This window comes from Antedon mediterranea, chromosome 5, assembly GCF_964355755.1.
Source record: "Antedon mediterranea chromosome 5, ecAntMedi1.1, whole genome shotgun sequence".
Taxonomy (NCBI): Eukaryota; Metazoa; Echinodermata; class Crinoidea; order Comatulida; family Antedonidae; genus Antedon; species Antedon mediterranea.
In genome coordinates, this window is record NC_092674.1 from 28341219 (window position 1) to 28359182 (window position 17964).

At 34.7% G+C, this 17964-nt stretch overlaps 2 protein-coding genes across 3 annotated transcripts in view; one reads left to right on the forward strand and one right to left on the reverse strand.

Moving 5' to 3' along the window:
* The first annotated feature begins 1261 nt into the window (after nucleotides 1-1261).
* LOC140049899 (uncharacterized) lies at nucleotides 1262-17549 on the forward strand. The gene is made up of 17 exons (XM_072094852.1): nucleotides 1262-1345; nucleotides 3588-3658; nucleotides 4054-4237; nucleotides 4362-4436; nucleotides 4544-4632; nucleotides 4888-4961; nucleotides 5156-5211; nucleotides 6214-6297; nucleotides 6736-6800; nucleotides 7417-7497; nucleotides 8692-8752; nucleotides 12643-12802; nucleotides 13136-13383; nucleotides 14504-14611; nucleotides 14844-14891; nucleotides 15311-15400; nucleotides 16466-17549. Exons 1-17 carry the CDS (start codon nucleotides 1262-1264, stop codon nucleotides 16607-16609), a joined length of 1722 nt encoding a protein of 573 aa, XP_071950953.1. The 3' UTR covers nucleotides 16610-17549.
* Nucleotides 4472-17964, reverse strand: part of LOC140050244 (TBC1 domain family member 19-like) — a 59089-nt gene continuing 45596 nt past the window's right edge. Inside the window, exons 17-18 of one of the 2 annotated variants that reach the window (XR_011845376.1) lie at nucleotides 5030-5165; nucleotides 4472-4843 (exon numbers count right to left, since the gene is read on the reverse strand). The gene's annotated coding sequence lies outside the window, so the exon portion shown is untranslated. Of the gene's footprint in view, nucleotides 5166-17964 lie in introns of both variants that reach the window. The other variant, XM_072095354.1, reaches the window with a different exon arrangement.

Here is a 17964-nt window from a genome sequence, read left to right on the forward strand (position 1 = left end):
AGACGATGTCAGGAAAGTTTAGGCGGTCTAGCACCAGGGTGAGCCCAGCAAGCTCAAATGACTTAAGAAGCAAGTAAGTATACACTATTATACGTGTTTTTACCCCCAACAGATCTAGTAACAACAAAGTGTAGATAACTAACCACTTGATATCGATCAAGCAACAAATCATTTGAATATACTATTTACTAATGAGAGGTAACATGGTCATTAGGACTCAATTGGAGATGTCTGTTTGTGTGGACATTTTTCGTTTGTGGTAACTAAACTTGAGAATGCCTGTCAAATTGAAACAATATTTTTGTTAGTTCGGTGTAAATAAAATGGAAAGAAAGAACCTCGCTCGAAGGTAAGTTATCTGTCATGAAGCTTGGTACCCACTAGAACGTAACGCAAGGACGTAAACGCAACGCAAGCGTTTTAACCAATGACAAGCGAAGTTATAGACAGTTAGCAATCACAAGCGAATACGCCATCACTTGTGATTGGTCAATTCACTTGCGTTGCGTTACGTCCTTGCGTTGCGTCGCTAGTGGGAACCACGCTTTAGAAACAAACATCTTAGTTCTATTTTAGTTTGGTGAGGGCGTGTGGCGCAGTATGTTGGGCGTTGGATTACTGATCGTGAGATCGTGGTTCGAATCCTACTCTCGCTTCATTGCTTGTATCCTTAGGCAAGATACTTTACTTACGTTTGCCTCTCTCCACCCAGTTTAAGATGGGTACCGGTTAGTATAAGCTAGACACCACTTTGCGCTGATTACTAGCTGCATTATTATGGGAGTATGTTTCCATACATGTGTGATCCAGTATAATGTGCAGAGCATTGAGAGCTTGCTTATATATGCGCTATATAAGAATAAACTATTATATTATTATCATTAGTGACTAGCTAGCTTACAACTATCATAACGAATTTAGACATAATTTGGCGTACGATTCTTAATCTTCTCCGTGTCTTTCTACTTCTAGTTTAGCCACTCTGGCTTACAACTACCATGACAAAGTAAAAGATGGTTTGTAAGAGCAAGGCTACAATCATCTCTGCTGCCCATTTTGTGTTTTTTTCTCAAAATACCACAAACAGACAGACGCAGAAACATATTACATATGCATTTAATTTTGTGATAGTTGTCTTTTTTTATACGTTAAGTTTGTGATACGCACTGTTCCCATACAGTAATACATTATTATCAACATTATACTGTAATTATTAATTATTAGACGATCATTATGTATTGCACACGACGAAGCAAAAAAGATGGGGACATCGATCAAGGGGTGGCGGAAACATAACAGCTGGTCCGAAGACAAAAGAGGAAGCACACCCCAGGAAAAGCCCACAGTGAGTGAAATAACAATGTATTGAATAGGATACAATGCTACAATCTTGTTCTTCGCATGCCCCAGCAAATTGTCCATTTAATAGGGGTTTCACTTGAATAGGGGTCGGCCGTAATGTTAAAATATGTATTTCCCCTCATTGTTTTATAGAAAAGTGTCCCCTTAATATAAGTGTACCTTGAATAGTGGTCGGTCGTAGTGTTAAAACATAATATTTTCCTCTCATTGTTTCATAGAAAAGTGTCCCCTTAATAGAGGTGTATCTTGAATAGTGGTCGGTCGTAGTGTTAAAACATAATATTTTCCTCTCATTGTTTCATAGAAAAGTGTCCCCTTAATAGAGGTGTACCTTGAATAGTGGTCGGTCGTAGTGTTAAAACATTATATTTTCCTCTCATTGTTTCATAGAAAAGTGTCCCCTTAATAGAGGTGTATCTTGAATAGTGGTCGGACGTAGTGTTAAAACATAATATTTTCCCTCATTGTTTCATAGAAAAGTGTCCCCTTAATAGAGGTGTACCTTGAATAGTGGTCGGTCGTAATGTTAAAACATAATATTTTCCCTCATTGTTTCATAGAAAAGTGTCCCCTTAATAGAGGTGTACCTTGAATAGTGGTCGGTCGTAGTGTTAAAACATTATATTTTCCCTCATTGTTTCATAGAAAAGTGTCCCCTTAATATAAGTGTACCTTGAATAGTGGTCGGTCGTAGTGTTAAAACATAATATTTTCCCTCATTGTTTCATAGAAAAGTGTCCCCTTAATATAAGTGTACCTTGAATAGTGGTCGGCCGAAGTGTTAAAACATAATATTTTCCCTCATTGTTTCATAGAAAAGTGTCCCCTTAATATAAGTGTACCTTGAATAGTGGTCGGTCGTAGTGTTAAAACATTATATTTTCCCTCATTGTTTCATAGAAAAGTGTCCCCTTAATAGAGGTGTATCTTGAATAGTGGTCGGTCGTAGTGTTAAAACATTATATTTTCCCTCATTGTTTCATAGAAAAGTGTCCCCTTAATAGAGGTGTACCTTGAATAGTGGTCGGTCGTAGTGTTAAAACATTATATTTTCCCTCATTGTTTCATAGAAAAGTGTCCCCTTAATAGAGGTGTATCTTGAATAGTGGTCGGTCGTAGTGTTAAAACATTATATTTTCCCTCATTGTTTCATAGAAAAGTGTCCCCTTAATATAAGTGTACCTTGAATAGTGGTCGGTCGTAGTGTTAAAACATAATATTTTCCCTCATTGTTTCATAGAAAAGTGTCCCCTTAATATAAGTGTACCTTGAATAGTGGTCGGACGTAGTGTTAAAACATTATATTTTCCCTCATTGTTTCATAGAAAAGTGTCCCCTTAATATAAGTGTACCTTGAATAGTGGTCGGTCGTAGTGTTAAAACATAATATTTTCCCTCATTGTTTCATAGAAAAGTGTCCCCTTAATATAAGTGTACCTTGAATAGTGGTCGGACGTAGTGTTAAAACATAATATTTTCCCTCATTGTTTCATAGAAAAGTGTCCCCTTAATAGAGGTGTACCTTGAATAGTGGTCGGTCGTAGTGTTAAAACATAATATTTTCCCTCATTGTTTCATAGAAAAGTGTCCCCTTAATAGAGGTGTACCTTGAATAGTGGTCGGTCGTAGTGTTAAAACATTATATTTTCCCTCATTGTTTCATAGAAAAGTGTCCCCTTAATATAAGTGTACCTTGAATAGTGGTCGGTCGTAGTGTTAAAACATAATATTTTCCCTCATTGTTTCATAGAAAAGTGTCCCCTTAATATAAGTGTACCTTGAATAGTGGTCGGTCGTAGTGTTAAAACATAATATTTTCCCTCATTGTTTCATAGAAAAGTGTCCCCTTAATATAAGTGTACCTTGAATAGTGGTCGGTCGTAGTGTTAAAACATTATATTTTCCCTCATTGTTTCATAGAAAAGTGTCCCCTTAATATAAGTGTACCTTGAATAGTGGTCGGTCGTAGTGTTAAAACATAATATTTTCCCTCATTGTTTCATAGAAAAGTGTCCCCTTAATATAAGTGTACCTTGAATAGTGGTCGGTCGTAGTGTTAAAACATAATATTTTCCCTCATTGTTTCATAGAAAAGTGTCCCCTTAATAGAGGCGTATCTTGAATAGTGGTCGGCCGTAGTGTTAAAACATTATTGTCCTAAAGAAGGGAGTTATACTGAACAAAATATTATGTATTAGATAATAATATCTTGTCTTGTATTTTAGCCTTATCAGAGGTTTCGCCGAAAAGCAATGGCAGTTCGATGGCTCTGTAGAGTGTGTATATCAGTCATGAGGTAAGTATATAAATATTAACGGCCTCATTTCTGTTATACATGAGATAAACTCTTTCCATCAGTCCCATCAAATAAATGATGTAATAAAATGTGGCGTAATAAAACCCATACTATACGTAATACTAATCTAGTAACAATGACCGTTCAGGTACACTGAAAAAAAAACCCGTTCAATTTACATTTTTTTAATGTAAAAAATTACATCCAACAGCTGTTTTACAAAAAAAAAACTAGTAAATTTGTGTAAATTTCCGACGAATCACATCTTCTTATTGTAAATGGACATTTTTGCACTATTTAACTGAACATGCGTTGTCTGTTTTCAAATGTGAGTATCCATACTCTTATTTCCTTATTAGTTTTCAATCTTTCATTTGTATCCATGAATACTTCAGGGTTGCGTCTGAAAACGCATTGAAAGGCAGCCTACTCGAGGTTATCGAGGAGATCGTGTCATCCGCAGAAGAGGAGGCAAGGCGAACCGGTAATGCTGGTCTTCTACAAAAAGGGATAGTCAGTTCGGCCTATCCTGATATGACATTCGACGCTTCAGACTTTCAAAGATTTTCAAAACGAGAGGTAAATTATTTTGCGTCATCTCTCGTGGGTACCACCGAATATCGCACATGTAACACTTTTATTTTGTGACGTATAAAAAGTTACACATAATAATGTTCTTCACAACCTTTTTGATTTTTTTCAGGAAGGAGTTCCAAAAAAGACAATCGAATTTCTAAAACTACAAGAAGATGATCGAACACCAGAACATATTGAAAATGTAAGGTTCTTCAACCTTTCGTCAATACGAATAAATGAATATCAACACATTAATTTATTAGTACAAAAAAATATAAAACAACGACGTTTGTTACTTCTTATTAACAGATTGTTCGTAACATGCAAACGGTGGAAGAGTTTGCCAAGTATCCTCCAGAAATTCAACGAAAGATGTCAGAGTTCGCGTGGTATAATAAGTAAGTCCAATCGCATTGTTTCTGCAAATGTCCCTGCTGCAGATTACCAAACCGATCGATAACTTTCATGTATATACGGTTCTGCTCATAACATATACCGGTATATGATCAACATATCTCCTGCTTCCATCACTTTTACATTGTTTCTACATTGAGCATGCGCAGTAATATCTAGTATACTGAATCTTCTCTCCTATGCTTTACTTCTATTCTGCAATGATATTAAATTACCATGCACAATTGCTATCCTTCCAGATTCGGACGAAATCGTGTTGTCATAAAAGAAGGCTATGTTGCGGAAGGGTTGTACATCGTGCTTTCTGGACAATGTATGTAAACTCAATATCATATAATAATGTTATTACAATGATGTTAGTACGAGTAAAGTAGGCGTTACCGTAAACATTATGCGGAACTCTTTGGTTGAACATATTTGGGTTTTCCCCGAAATACTCCTGGAAAATCCTGTAGACTTGATCGGTTTGCACAGAACTTCCTTACATAATATTGTTGTATCTTTCAGTGACAGAAACCTATGGAGGACAAACATATATACTTAAAAAGGGAGATAAATTTGGGGTAAGTTAAGTTAAGCTCTCCCAAAACAGAACTCCCTGAATACAATGCGCAACCGAACTACCCTAGTGAAAATTGTCTCCCGCCACCGGACTTATTGAATATCGAGAACTCTCCCTAATCACAAGAAACTCACAAAATTTGTTCATATAATGTAAAATATTTTCTGAAAGTTTTAAGAAAAAAACATAAATTTCAGTCAAGTATCTAGGTGTGTGAGAGTTGAACGCAATTTAGTGCAAAGAAAAAAGAAAAACGTAAACTATTAGACCCTGCAGTGAAAATGTATGTGTAAAAGAGTGAAAAGCCAAACTTAAACTAGTGTTGGTGTTTGTTATGTAAATGCAAAAAAAGGCGTCCCATCCAAATTGAAGCTCTTTCTACGGTATCAAACTTTATGTGACAACAAAATGTGATGTGCTCATTTATGGACATGACGATGTCATATTACTACCATATTTTGGTACATCACACTTTTGTTGTCAAACTAGTTTGATAGTGTCTAGACAATTCTTTACAGTCGTCAGCCTGTCATGTAGCTGCTCACAAGCAAAAGACAAATAGGGCTTGGGAAAATTTTTAGAAAATAATATCAAATTAAATTAAACTGATGAATATGTTTATATAATCGGAAATTACAAATACATATCTGAGTGAGTGGCCGAGCGGTTAAGACAGTGGAACCGTAATTAAGTAGCCATAACATCGGCAGGTGTTCGAGGCTCACTCACTCCATGGTTCTGGTGGTAGAACGAGTCTTCTCGGATAAGGACTATAAACCGTAGGTCCAGTGTACACATCTAGCTCGTGTGCACTTTAAAGAACCTAGTACATCTTTCGAGACGAGTAGGGGGTTACCCCGGTGTATTAGTACATCACAGCCACTGATCACCAACTGGGCCCTCTGGGAGACCAGTCTTTGACTAAAGAGGTTACCAAGTATAAATATATATTTCAATCAATCAATCAATCAATCAATCAATGTCTTGCTTTTCAACTCTTCAGGAAAGCGATATAATTCGTAACTGCAGACGAACAAGCACAGTAATGACAAAAGACGTCGTAGAGTTATTCTGCATCCACAGTGAAGTAAGTACAAACAAAATAATGATTAGGCATTATCTCATTATTAAGCTGTAAAGTACAACAACAAAACACTTTATTCACTACGACACCTGAACTCAATCGGCGTATTCAATCGCGTTTACATTAAGTATATTGAGTTACACGGTCAATTACGCATTAAAGTTGGTCACGGCAACGCGTTTCATAATCGGAGTGAATGCTAAACACTTTAGTTGTCCTCGTGGGGACACTCGGAACTAATACGACTAATCATTTTTAGTAAACAGACCGATAAGCACATCGATTCGTTAAACAATCCAAGTAATCTTAACACATTAAAATTAAATGCGTCTCAATTCTAACGCGTGTCCTAGTTCTGGGAACGAGTTACGCGTCTGTAAGTGTGTTTCAATTACTCTTAACCAATATCCTTTTTAATACTCTATGTGTTTGATTTTGTAGGATTACCCGGAAGTGTTTGACACGAAGCTGAACATCACTTCAGAGGATGTTATGAATTATGTCAGGTAGGAGGATAAAAATAGAAACGTAATAAAAAAAAATTAAACGATAAAGAACTTCCCTTTGATTGTTGCGCGCGCGCGTTCAAAGTTGACAATAATCTTACGGCTTTGTATTTAGTCTGACTGATTTGCCATACACATAATATTATTGGAAATTGTGTAAAGCTCTGTCTACACTATCAAACTTTATGTGACAAAAAAATGTGATGTGCCCATATATGGACATGATGGTGTCATAACACTGCCACATTTAGGCATAGCACTACCATTATATGGGCACATCACACTTTTTTTGTCAAACTAGTTTGATAGTGTAGAAGGAGCTCAAGTAAATAAAACATGAATATGATTGCGGTTACATCACAAACTATTCAAAAGAAAATTGAAAAGAATATTTGACAGGACCACAATGGAAAACAGGTTTTTCTTTTACCTGATGGTGTAATCCTAGATAAAAATGTTGTTAATAATAAAAATCTAATGATCACATATAATCTATTCGTCCTGGTGACGTTGTCATATCATAGCTCTCATTGTGTCGCACGAATATCACATGTCCCCCACAATTAGCAAAGTAAATTATAATCGTTTTGAACAATATTTTATTTTTTATTTTTAGAAAGATACCAGTTTTCAGTGTATGGCCCGGTATTGATAAACTGATGGATTCGCTGTTAAACTGGGGGATACAGAATTACAGGTTAGAACAGAAAGAAACATAGAACTATTTTTTTCATATGAGAAAGGCCTAGAACCCATATTGTGTCGTTGGTTGTCGCCGAGAACTATACTAAAATCCGACAAAATTGTGTCAAGGAATCGATTGAAGAAGCGCGACACAATGAATTACTAGAACCCATATTGTGTCAATGGTTGTTGCCTGGAACTACACTAGAATCCGACAAAATGGTGTCAAGGAATCGATTGAAGAAGCGCGTCACCATGTCGTCGCATGCGCACAATACATTACTTGACGTATATAACCTTAAGGCATCGGAAATCGAAAGCTGACAATGACATTACAGAAAGTACTATCATTGAAAACATTCGTTTTAAACTTTTATTGGCGTGAATTTAGTTTATCTCAATTTTAAAGTAACGTTACTTAATACTGAGAGTTCTAAAACCGTTTCACAGTTAACAGAAATATTTAGTACGATAAATGTTGATATAAAGTTTGCGGTTCACCACGTATATTAGTTCTGAAAAGAACAGTTGAGTTTCTCGACGTTTCGATCAATATGCTTTAATCGTCCTCCTGATTGAAACGTCGAGAAACTCAACAGTTCTTTTCAGAACTCATACACGTGGTGTACCGCAAACTATGTATCAACATTTGATTTCGCCATGCAAACCTTAAAACAATTTAACACGATAAAGCAAACATCTGTTAACCGTGTCCAGAATTCACTACAGAAAGCACTGTATAAAGGCCAATTTACACACAGCGGTCGAGCGGTAACGGTAAGCGGAAAACCGCATATCTATCCTGAGTGGAAACCGTCTGTCCGCTCCGCGTTGTGTGTAAATAGTCATAAGGAATAACATAGATTCTATATTTTTAACCGTTACCCTCGTCTGTGTGAATTGGCCTTAAATATATGGGTTTTCCGACATCCTAGTCTCTAAGGCGTGGTTCTCACTAGAGGACGCAACGCAAGTACGTACGCGCAACGCAAGTGGACCAGTGATAAGCTACTGTTCGAATAATCCATCGCTTGTTATTGGTCAAATTACTTACGTTGCGTTACATCCTTGCGTTGCGTCGCTAGTGGGAACCAAGCTTTAAAGTAGACATAATATCTTGATATAAGAGCATATATTATATAGGCCTAGGCCTTATTATGTAACGTAATGCGAGTGCTAGAAAATTCCAATTTCATTTCTTTTAAAGGGCAGGGCAACTGATCGTAAAAGACAGTGAAAATAACGACTGGATATACATCATCAAATCGGTAAGAAGCAACGAAATAAAAAAAGAAATTTCTAGATTATCTAAAAATACAATGTTTATATCCGCAGCCAAATTATTGTCTTATTTTTCTCCTCCGACTTTTAACGTCTAATTTTTACTTCTTTTTTAACATTATTTTTTTTTCTTGTTTTTCATTTTCAATTTACCGTTCTAGTTTTTTCACGCTGCTGCTCTAGCCCGCTACGTCACACGAGATGACTCATTCATTAGATGAAATCAAGCAGCTTTATAGTACTACACTTTGACATTTTTGTTAAAATGGAAACTCCACTAATTTATTGGTACCACCTGTTGAATCCAAAAACGGCTGAGAAAAGAGTCTAACGACAAATCCCAAAGCATTCTGGTATTTATGAGTCCCATGATATAATTCGCTGTCAGATAATCATTGAATTATTATCAAAACAGTCCATTGAAGTTTTTGTTTGTAATAGGATACTTGAAGTGACCCCCAGACTTGACCTTAGCAATAACAATAAGCGAGCAGCGTTTTTTGTAAGAAATATTCTTGTCATATAATAATTTTACGAATACCTATATCTGAAAAAATCAACTGAACAGTATTATTTTCAAACTCAACGGTAAATAATTTATTGTAATCCAATCCAATTCCCACAATTTATACACGTTTCGATTCGCAAGAAAACAAACGATAAATAAAATGATCTAGTCCATCAGAAAGAGCCTGAAACCCTGATAGAGATTTACTTTCCTCATTACGACGGACATTGAAACTTGGTATGATAAAATGATAAACTTATCAAGCTGTCGCAATAATACGTTGAAAGGAACAAATCATGATTAAACATTCCATTCGCATTATGATCGACAGAATCTATATATAAATTTACGTAAGGGCAAAATTCGGTAAATCGCGCCTTACTTCTAGAATTTTCACTCGATGGTATGTAAAGTTGGTTCGTACTTTCGGTACTGATTTTAACCGCCTGATGTAACCCTGTTTACTAATTAAATTGAGTTAGATAATTAGTTATTGACGATTAAAACGAATTTAGGTTCAACGATTTGCCCCAAATAGGGGTGTTTTCCGATCGTGGTATACACTGTCTAATGGATGTCCATCTTGAAAAATACCCGCCAAAAAAATGCGAGGAGGCTTCGCATTTTTCTATCTCCTCCTACGATAATTGTTTTTAATAGCTGAAAACCGGTTGAACAGCTAGAGTACACCATCATAATGTTGAAGACAGGCCGATTTTCTTTAAAAAATACTATTTTGATAGATTTAATATACGATTATACAAATGTATTGATTTGCGATGAATGGAACATCCCAATCTCTCAGTCTGCCAGAGTTTGGTTTAACACAAGTACTGTAGGTAAATTTATGAGCCCTTGGTTTAACACATACGGTAGGTAAATATATGGGCCCTTTGAGAATAAACTTGCAATACTTTGACAATACTGTAAATACCTATTAACTATTTTTCATTTGAATCGAACATTTCTTACTGTGAATGTTCGTACTGTTAGATGTAATATAAAAATATATACAAATAAACTTTATTACTGAGACTGTGGATAGGCTCTACTGTTAGATATACAAATAAACTTTATACTGACAGTTCCTTCTCAACGTTTGTATTAATTAATAATTACCAAAAATATAAACGTCGTAGTGGTGTATCGTGACATGTACTTTAATATTTCAATCGATTATGACAGTGACAGTTTTAACAAAGTATTAAATCGCAAATGTTTTAGGCCTACTGTATTTAGAGGTATATTATTTATAGGCCTATAAAACATGAACAAAATATTTCGTTACTCAGTGGATAAAGAATATATTTAAAAATTATTCCTCTTTGTACCTATCTGCTTTCCCATCCCTCAACCCTAATGTTACATAGCGAGGAGGCTTCGCATTTTCCTATCTCCTCCTACGATAATTGTTTTTAATAGCTGAAAACCGGTTGAACAGCTAGAGTACACCATCATAATGTTGAAGACAGGCCGATTTTCTTTAAAAAATACTATTTTGATAGATTGCTAGAGTACACCATCATAATGTTGAAGACAGGCCAATTTTCTTTAAAAAATACTATTTTGATAGATTTAATATACGATTATACAAATGTATTGATTTGCGATGAATGGAACATCCCAATCTCTCAGTCTGCCAGAGTTTGGTTTAACACAAGTACTGTACTGTAGGTAAATTTATGAGCCCTTGGTTTAACACATACGGTAGGTAAATATATGGGCCCTTTGAGAATAAACTTGCAATAGGTTCGGAAAATGTTAAAAACCAATTTCTATTATTTGAATCGGTAAACAGTTTCCATTTATTATACATTGATAATGAAAAATGAAATATTCCTATTTATGTCCCTCGAGGTTCATTACAATTTATATTTAGTAGTCCCACGGACTTCATCTTAGCCACTCCCCCGAGTGCTAAGGCCAAATTTATGATACCCTACTTTCTATGTAAGTTTATGTGCTTATAAATTAAGACTCATGTAAACAGCTTGATTACATCATTTTACAGACAAACGAAACTTTTTTAAACCTACTGTTTCAATAACTGAGTATAAATACTGTATACGTTTTCATAAGTAAGCGCATATACATTTTCGTGCTTTCATTGACGAGATTGTAATAGTAACTTCAGTAACTATTACAGTACTTATTTATTATACGACACAAGACAATTGTATCTGACATTATTCTAAAAAATAAGTCTAGATAGATCCCTTAGGCGTCATAAATCACAGGCCAACAAATCAGTACTCATGACAGAAATTCGACCCAGTTTGGTTCACACAAATGTTTACAGGAATTTCAACACCACAACCGATGATTTGCCCTAAATATTTAGGTAGACTACAGTTTAATTTTTCACTGAATAGGAGCTTGCATTTCCGATTTCCATTTCGCAGAATGTCTAGGTCTATTTATTTAGTTTGGTTCTTATAATATATAAATACAATCAACTTTATTACTGCGGTTCCATCACCACCACCACGTGCCGCCCAATTCCCGTACATACATTTCCATTTCTCCCTAATTTCTTTAATCCACATAAATTAATTGTCCTTTATGAAATCCAGTATTGGTTTTGTTGTCTCTATTTCTGAATACCCCAATTAGGGGGACACTTCCGTTTTTGTTTAGTGTCCCAAAAAAGTCCCCGTCCGTGGATTCTACTGTATTCGAGAACCATCTGTGAGCACCCCTAGATGGTACGCGAGCGAAGCGAGCGTGCCATCTAGTATAACAAATGCCTGCTATTCTAGCTCACCTAAAGAAACGCGTATCACTAAGACGATAGTTTTAATAATCCATCGCTCTTGGTTGGTAAAATCACTTGCGTTGTGCTTACGTCCTTGCGTTGCGTCCTAGTGGGAACCAAGCTTTACGTGTTTACGATATTAGCTTAAAACCAATTTCTTTTTGTCAGTGGTCAATTCGCATGCTTAAACATATATGTTACAATATTTAAACTAACGCAAGGGCGTAAGCGCAAAGTGATTTGACCAACCACAAGCGATGGATTACTGTGGCTTGTCAGTGGTCAATTCGCATGCTTAAACATATATGTTACAATATTTAAATTCTTTGTTTAAACAATAAAAAAGACATAATATTAACTTACCTAAAAACTAACGCGAATCGAGCACAAGAAATTGGTTTTAAGCTAATATCGTAAACACGTAAAGCTTGGTTCCCACTAGGACGCAACGCAAGGACGTAAGCACAACGCAAGTGATTTTACCAACCAAGAGCGATGGATTATTAAAACTATCGTTTGGCATTGATAAATTTGCTTGCGTTGCGTCTACGTCTTTGCGTTGCATCTCTAGTGAGAACCATGCTTAAACATATTGGAATTTGTTTACTCAACAGGGAAAATGTGACGTATTGAAAAAGCTAACACCGGGAGTGTGCACTTTAGATGAGAGCAGAAAGTTCTACAAACGATACAAAAAAGCGCAAAGTGCTCTAGCAATGCAAAGGATGCATGAACAACAAAGCAAAATTATGAATAAAAAGTCAGAATCTAAAGGTAAAATATTGTATATTTTAATGATCTGATTTACTGTGTACTTGTATATATTATATTGCTGTTATAGAGTCTTTTAAATTTTTACTTTTCACGTTGTTTGCAGAATTATTCAGCCGTTGGCTGCCTTCTGTTTGTACTATTTATGTGTTTTTTATGAATAAATACCTGTATATATATATATATATATATATATATATATATATATATATATATATATATATATATATATATATATATATATATAATATATATTACCAATAGCGTACCGAGCAAAGCTTACAATCAATTGAATGGTTAATGTTTGATTTTTGTGTGTGTATTTCTTCTTTATAGTTACCTTCCTAACTCTTCCAAACTCGAGTCCAAAAAGAACACCCAAAATAGAGGTGATGAATATGGACGAGGAACCTAAATGTGACCGACATCAATACCAAATAGCAAGCAACAATGCGTATGGTGAGGAATCTGAATCTGACCGACATCAATACCAAATAGCAAGCAACAATGCGTATGGTGAGGAATCTGAATCTGACCGACATCAATACCAAATAGCAAGCAACAATGCGTTACTACTGGATATGGTATGCGTCATGTTCAATACATAAACTAGGTATAATACTAGAGGTATAAACTACGTATAACCTACATAAACTAGGTATACATAAACTAGGTATAATAAACTAGAGGTATAAACTACGTATAACTTACATAAACTAGGTATACATAAACTAGGTATAATAAACTAGAGGTATAAACTACGTATAACTTACATAAACTAGGTATAAACTAGAGGTGTAAACTAGGTATAACTTACATAAACTAGGTATACATAAACTAGGTATAATAAACTAGAGGTATAAACTACGTATAACCTACATAAACTAGGTATAATAAACTAGGTATAATAAACTAGAGGTATAAACTACGTATAACTTACATAAACTAGGTATACATAAACTAGGTATAATAAACTAGAGGTATAAACTACGTATAACTTACATAAACTAGGTATAAACTAGAGGTGTAAACTAGGTATAACTTACATAAACTAGGTATACATAAACTAGGTATAATAAACTAGAGGTAAAAACTACGTATAACTTACATAAACTAGGTATACATAAACTAGGTATAATAAACTAGAGGTATAAACTACGTATAACTTACATAAACTAGGTATACATAAACTAGGTATACATAAACTAGGTATAATAAACTAGAGGTATAAACTACGTATAACTTACATAAACTAGGTATAAACTAGAGGTGTAAACTAGGTATAACTTACATAAACTAGGTATACATAAACTAGGTGTAAACCAAATAAAACTTACATAAACTAGGTATAAACTAGAGGCTATATAAACTAGGTATAGATTACATAAACTAGGTATAAACTAGGTATTAACTAGATATTACATAAACTAGAGGTATAAACTACGTATAACTTACATAAACTAGATATATTCAACTAGATATTACATAAACTAGAGATATAAACAACGTATAACTTACATAAACTAGATATATTCAACTAGATATTACATAAACTAGGTATAAACTAGGAATAACTTATATAAACTAGGTATAAACTAGATGTTACATAAACTAGATATAAACTATATGTTACATAAACTAGGTATATAACGCATTATATTTGGTAGCAATTAAATAATAAAATGTTTGTCTGGTTTTGTTTAGACAGAAATATCAGAGAAGGAAGTACTGAAGCAATTCGTTCAAGAAGGTAGTTCCATGACCACACCATATTGCGTCCGTGTTGCTGAGTTGGAGGCCGGTGACGTGTTCGTAAGTACAGTAGTACTATTAGATAATTCTATTAGATCGCATCCTGTCACCAAGTGCCTTATTTGCATAAAATTGGCCTAAATATGTACCAAAGGTAACTAAATTTGAAATTAGACAAGCGACCACGCACATTACATTATCGTAATTTGTAAATCTGCGAAATCTCTACTCGATGAGCTGTTGTATTATTACGAGTGACGCCTAATTTATGTTTAACTTCTTTTTAATTCAGGGTCTTTTGTCGACAATTCCCGGATGCAAAGGATCCCAAGTTACCTTGGTGAGTATAAAATACCTTCTTAATTGTCTGGCTATTGTGACGATAGTACTCGTAGAATCCCTCCACTAAGAGGACACTTAACGGAGAAACAAACGAGAGGAAATATCTTATCTTAACTACCAGCCTCATGGAACTTGGATGCAACGCAAGCGCGCAGCAAGTAGTTTTGACCAATCACGACGCGATGGATTACCCGAATGTCGCTTGTGATTGGTCAAGTTACTTAAATTGGAATTAAACTTTAGAGGACATTGTTTTGGGGTCTGGAAGGGCTCTACTAGATACCATTAATTCGCCACCATTGATATTGTAGTCCATTTTTTATGTCCACATAGCTAACCACAGTTTAGTCACTACGACGTACGTAAAACATTGTTAGTTTGGTTTCACACATAATTATATTTTACATATCGATGTAGGTAAGCCAAGGAGCAGAAGCTATTCGTATCAATAAACAATTTTTCCTGAAATTTGCGGATGAAAGAGTATTCACACAGATAGAGATGAGGGTAATTATTATCATTGGATTATTTCATAACAAAGACATAATAGCCGGCTATGTTATCTCAATGAAAATGCATTTGTATTGGCTGCAATAACGACGTAAGCAATACGCACTGGTTATCGATTGTGTGTATGTCGCGTATTGAGTTGAGAAATTCTCCTCTCTTAGTCACATCAATTCGACATGAAATCCCACCAAATAATAGGCGGCTTCGAATCTCTTTTGGTGTAAATCTCAACCTGTTATATTCTTACATTACACGACTTATTGCATCAACTAGTAATGCTCAACTTAAATTACATTTCGATTTTAGAATAATGTTCATTTAATTCCATTATGTTGCATGTTACAATGGCCGACTAATATCCAATTAAACTAACGCAAATAAACGACGAGGGCTAGAAACGGGGCTTTTAAAGTAATATCGTAAACAAGTATTTTTTTCTAATAGGCTATTATTAATTCGTTATTGTGTTACAATAGTTAAATTCTTATTTTAAACAATCAAAAATACATATTATCAAATAGATATGATGATGTCATATCACTACCATATCTGGGCATATCACTACCATATTTGGGCACATCAAACTTTTTGGTCAAACTTTTATAGTGTAGACATAGCTGTATAGATATCATTTTTCCTTTGAAATGACGATTATATTCAATTTTTTTTAAACGGCATTCGCGACATTATTTCTTAGCCAAGAAAATTGGCAAGGATATTGCGAAATAGTTTATTATTACATCTTCTCGAATGCTTATTATTATTTCTTTAAAATAGATTTAGAACGAGGCTTTACCTTAGCCAAGAAAATTGCCTCAGCGGCCTTCATACGAGAAAATTGGCAAGGCATATTGCTAAATCGTTTATTAATACAACTGTATTTTCCGAATAATGTTGATTATTTCTTTAAATTATATTTTTAGTTCGAGTCTTACCGTAACCAAGAAAATTGCCTTGGTGGCCTTGATATGACAACATTGGCAACGAATAAGCTAAATCGTTTATCGTTACATTTTTCTCGAATAATGCTTATTATTATTATTTCTTTAAATTATTTTTTAGTACGAGGCTTATCCTAGCCAAGATGATTGTCTGAGCGTCCTCGATATGACGAGTAAATGGCAAAAATGCAAACGCAACGAGTTCAACAAAACAGTACATGAAGTGCACACAAAGATACAGACACGGAAAGACTCAAGAAGATGAAATAAAACATCATAATTTGATTTTTTTTATATTGATTAAATAGTAATGAGGTAATACAGTAATTAATACATAATACTGTATGAATAAATTAAGTTAACTGCGCGCGCACGTCACCGATGAAATACGAGGGCGTGGTCCAATATCCAATAATAATTGAATTCGATCTGACGTTTCTCCAGCGCGCGTTAACTATGCACGCACGAGTACGATATGTAAGCCACCAACATACTTATATATATAAAATGGTGGAAAAACTTTATCATTTAATTCTACAAAATCTTAACATAAAAAAATATACCGGACCAGAGAACATCTTAATTCGGACAATGGACGATAGGCTTATAATGTGCAGCAATAGAGTGGTACTGTATTGTGTAACATTTACCTACTGTACCTTAAGGCCAATTTACACAGACGAGCGGTGGAAAACCGCGTATCTGTATCTATCCTGAGCGGAAACCTATATTTTTGTATTACCGTTACCGCTCGTCTGTGTAAATTGGCCTTAAAACTAGCAAAGTACGGGGGTACTAAGTCCGAAGTGGGGGTACTAGGTCCGAAGTGGGGGTACTAGGTCCGAAGTGGGGGTACTAGGTCTCATGAACCCCCGTAAATAATGTTAACATTAAGCCTAAGGTTCTTTAAGTTTATTTGTTATTTGAAAACCCACGTTTTGTAAAAAAAATAAATAAACAGGTCTATTTAATTAGGATATGTATATGCTGTTGTAATATTTCACATATATTTTGATTAATAAAGGTAATATCTTATACGACGCATTCTGGAGTTTGTGTCTAATAATAATACACATTGTGGGCGAGTTCAAGTCTCGGTTGGGTTAGCTACTTTCACTCACAGCAATCTACAGGGTTTATACATGTTGTATTTCACTAATACCTCTGGGAAATGTATACATTTATCTTTAATAAAAATTCATACATATTGGAAAAACTAAAGATAAAACTAAATTTTTTTAAGTGAATAAATAATTAAAGTTCAGTCTTGGAACTGCATCTACAATTGTTATACAATAATAATAATTATCATGTGATACAGCGTTACATGCCTATATGACAAAACAAATGTCATATGTGATGCTGTATTTACTACAGTAACCTGAAAAATATGGCGGACATGGGATACAGTATGAATGAATTTGTCTACAATTAGGCTTAGTTAAATACTGGTTAAATTGTTTTGTTTCACCCACTGAATATAACTACGCCCATGAAGAAATCTTCATCTGGGTAAATTTATTTTATTTTATTTTAACTAAAAAACCTAACATGCGAGGTATGTATCATAGATTCTGATTCATAAACATGTTTGTATATACTGTAACATTAAAAATAATT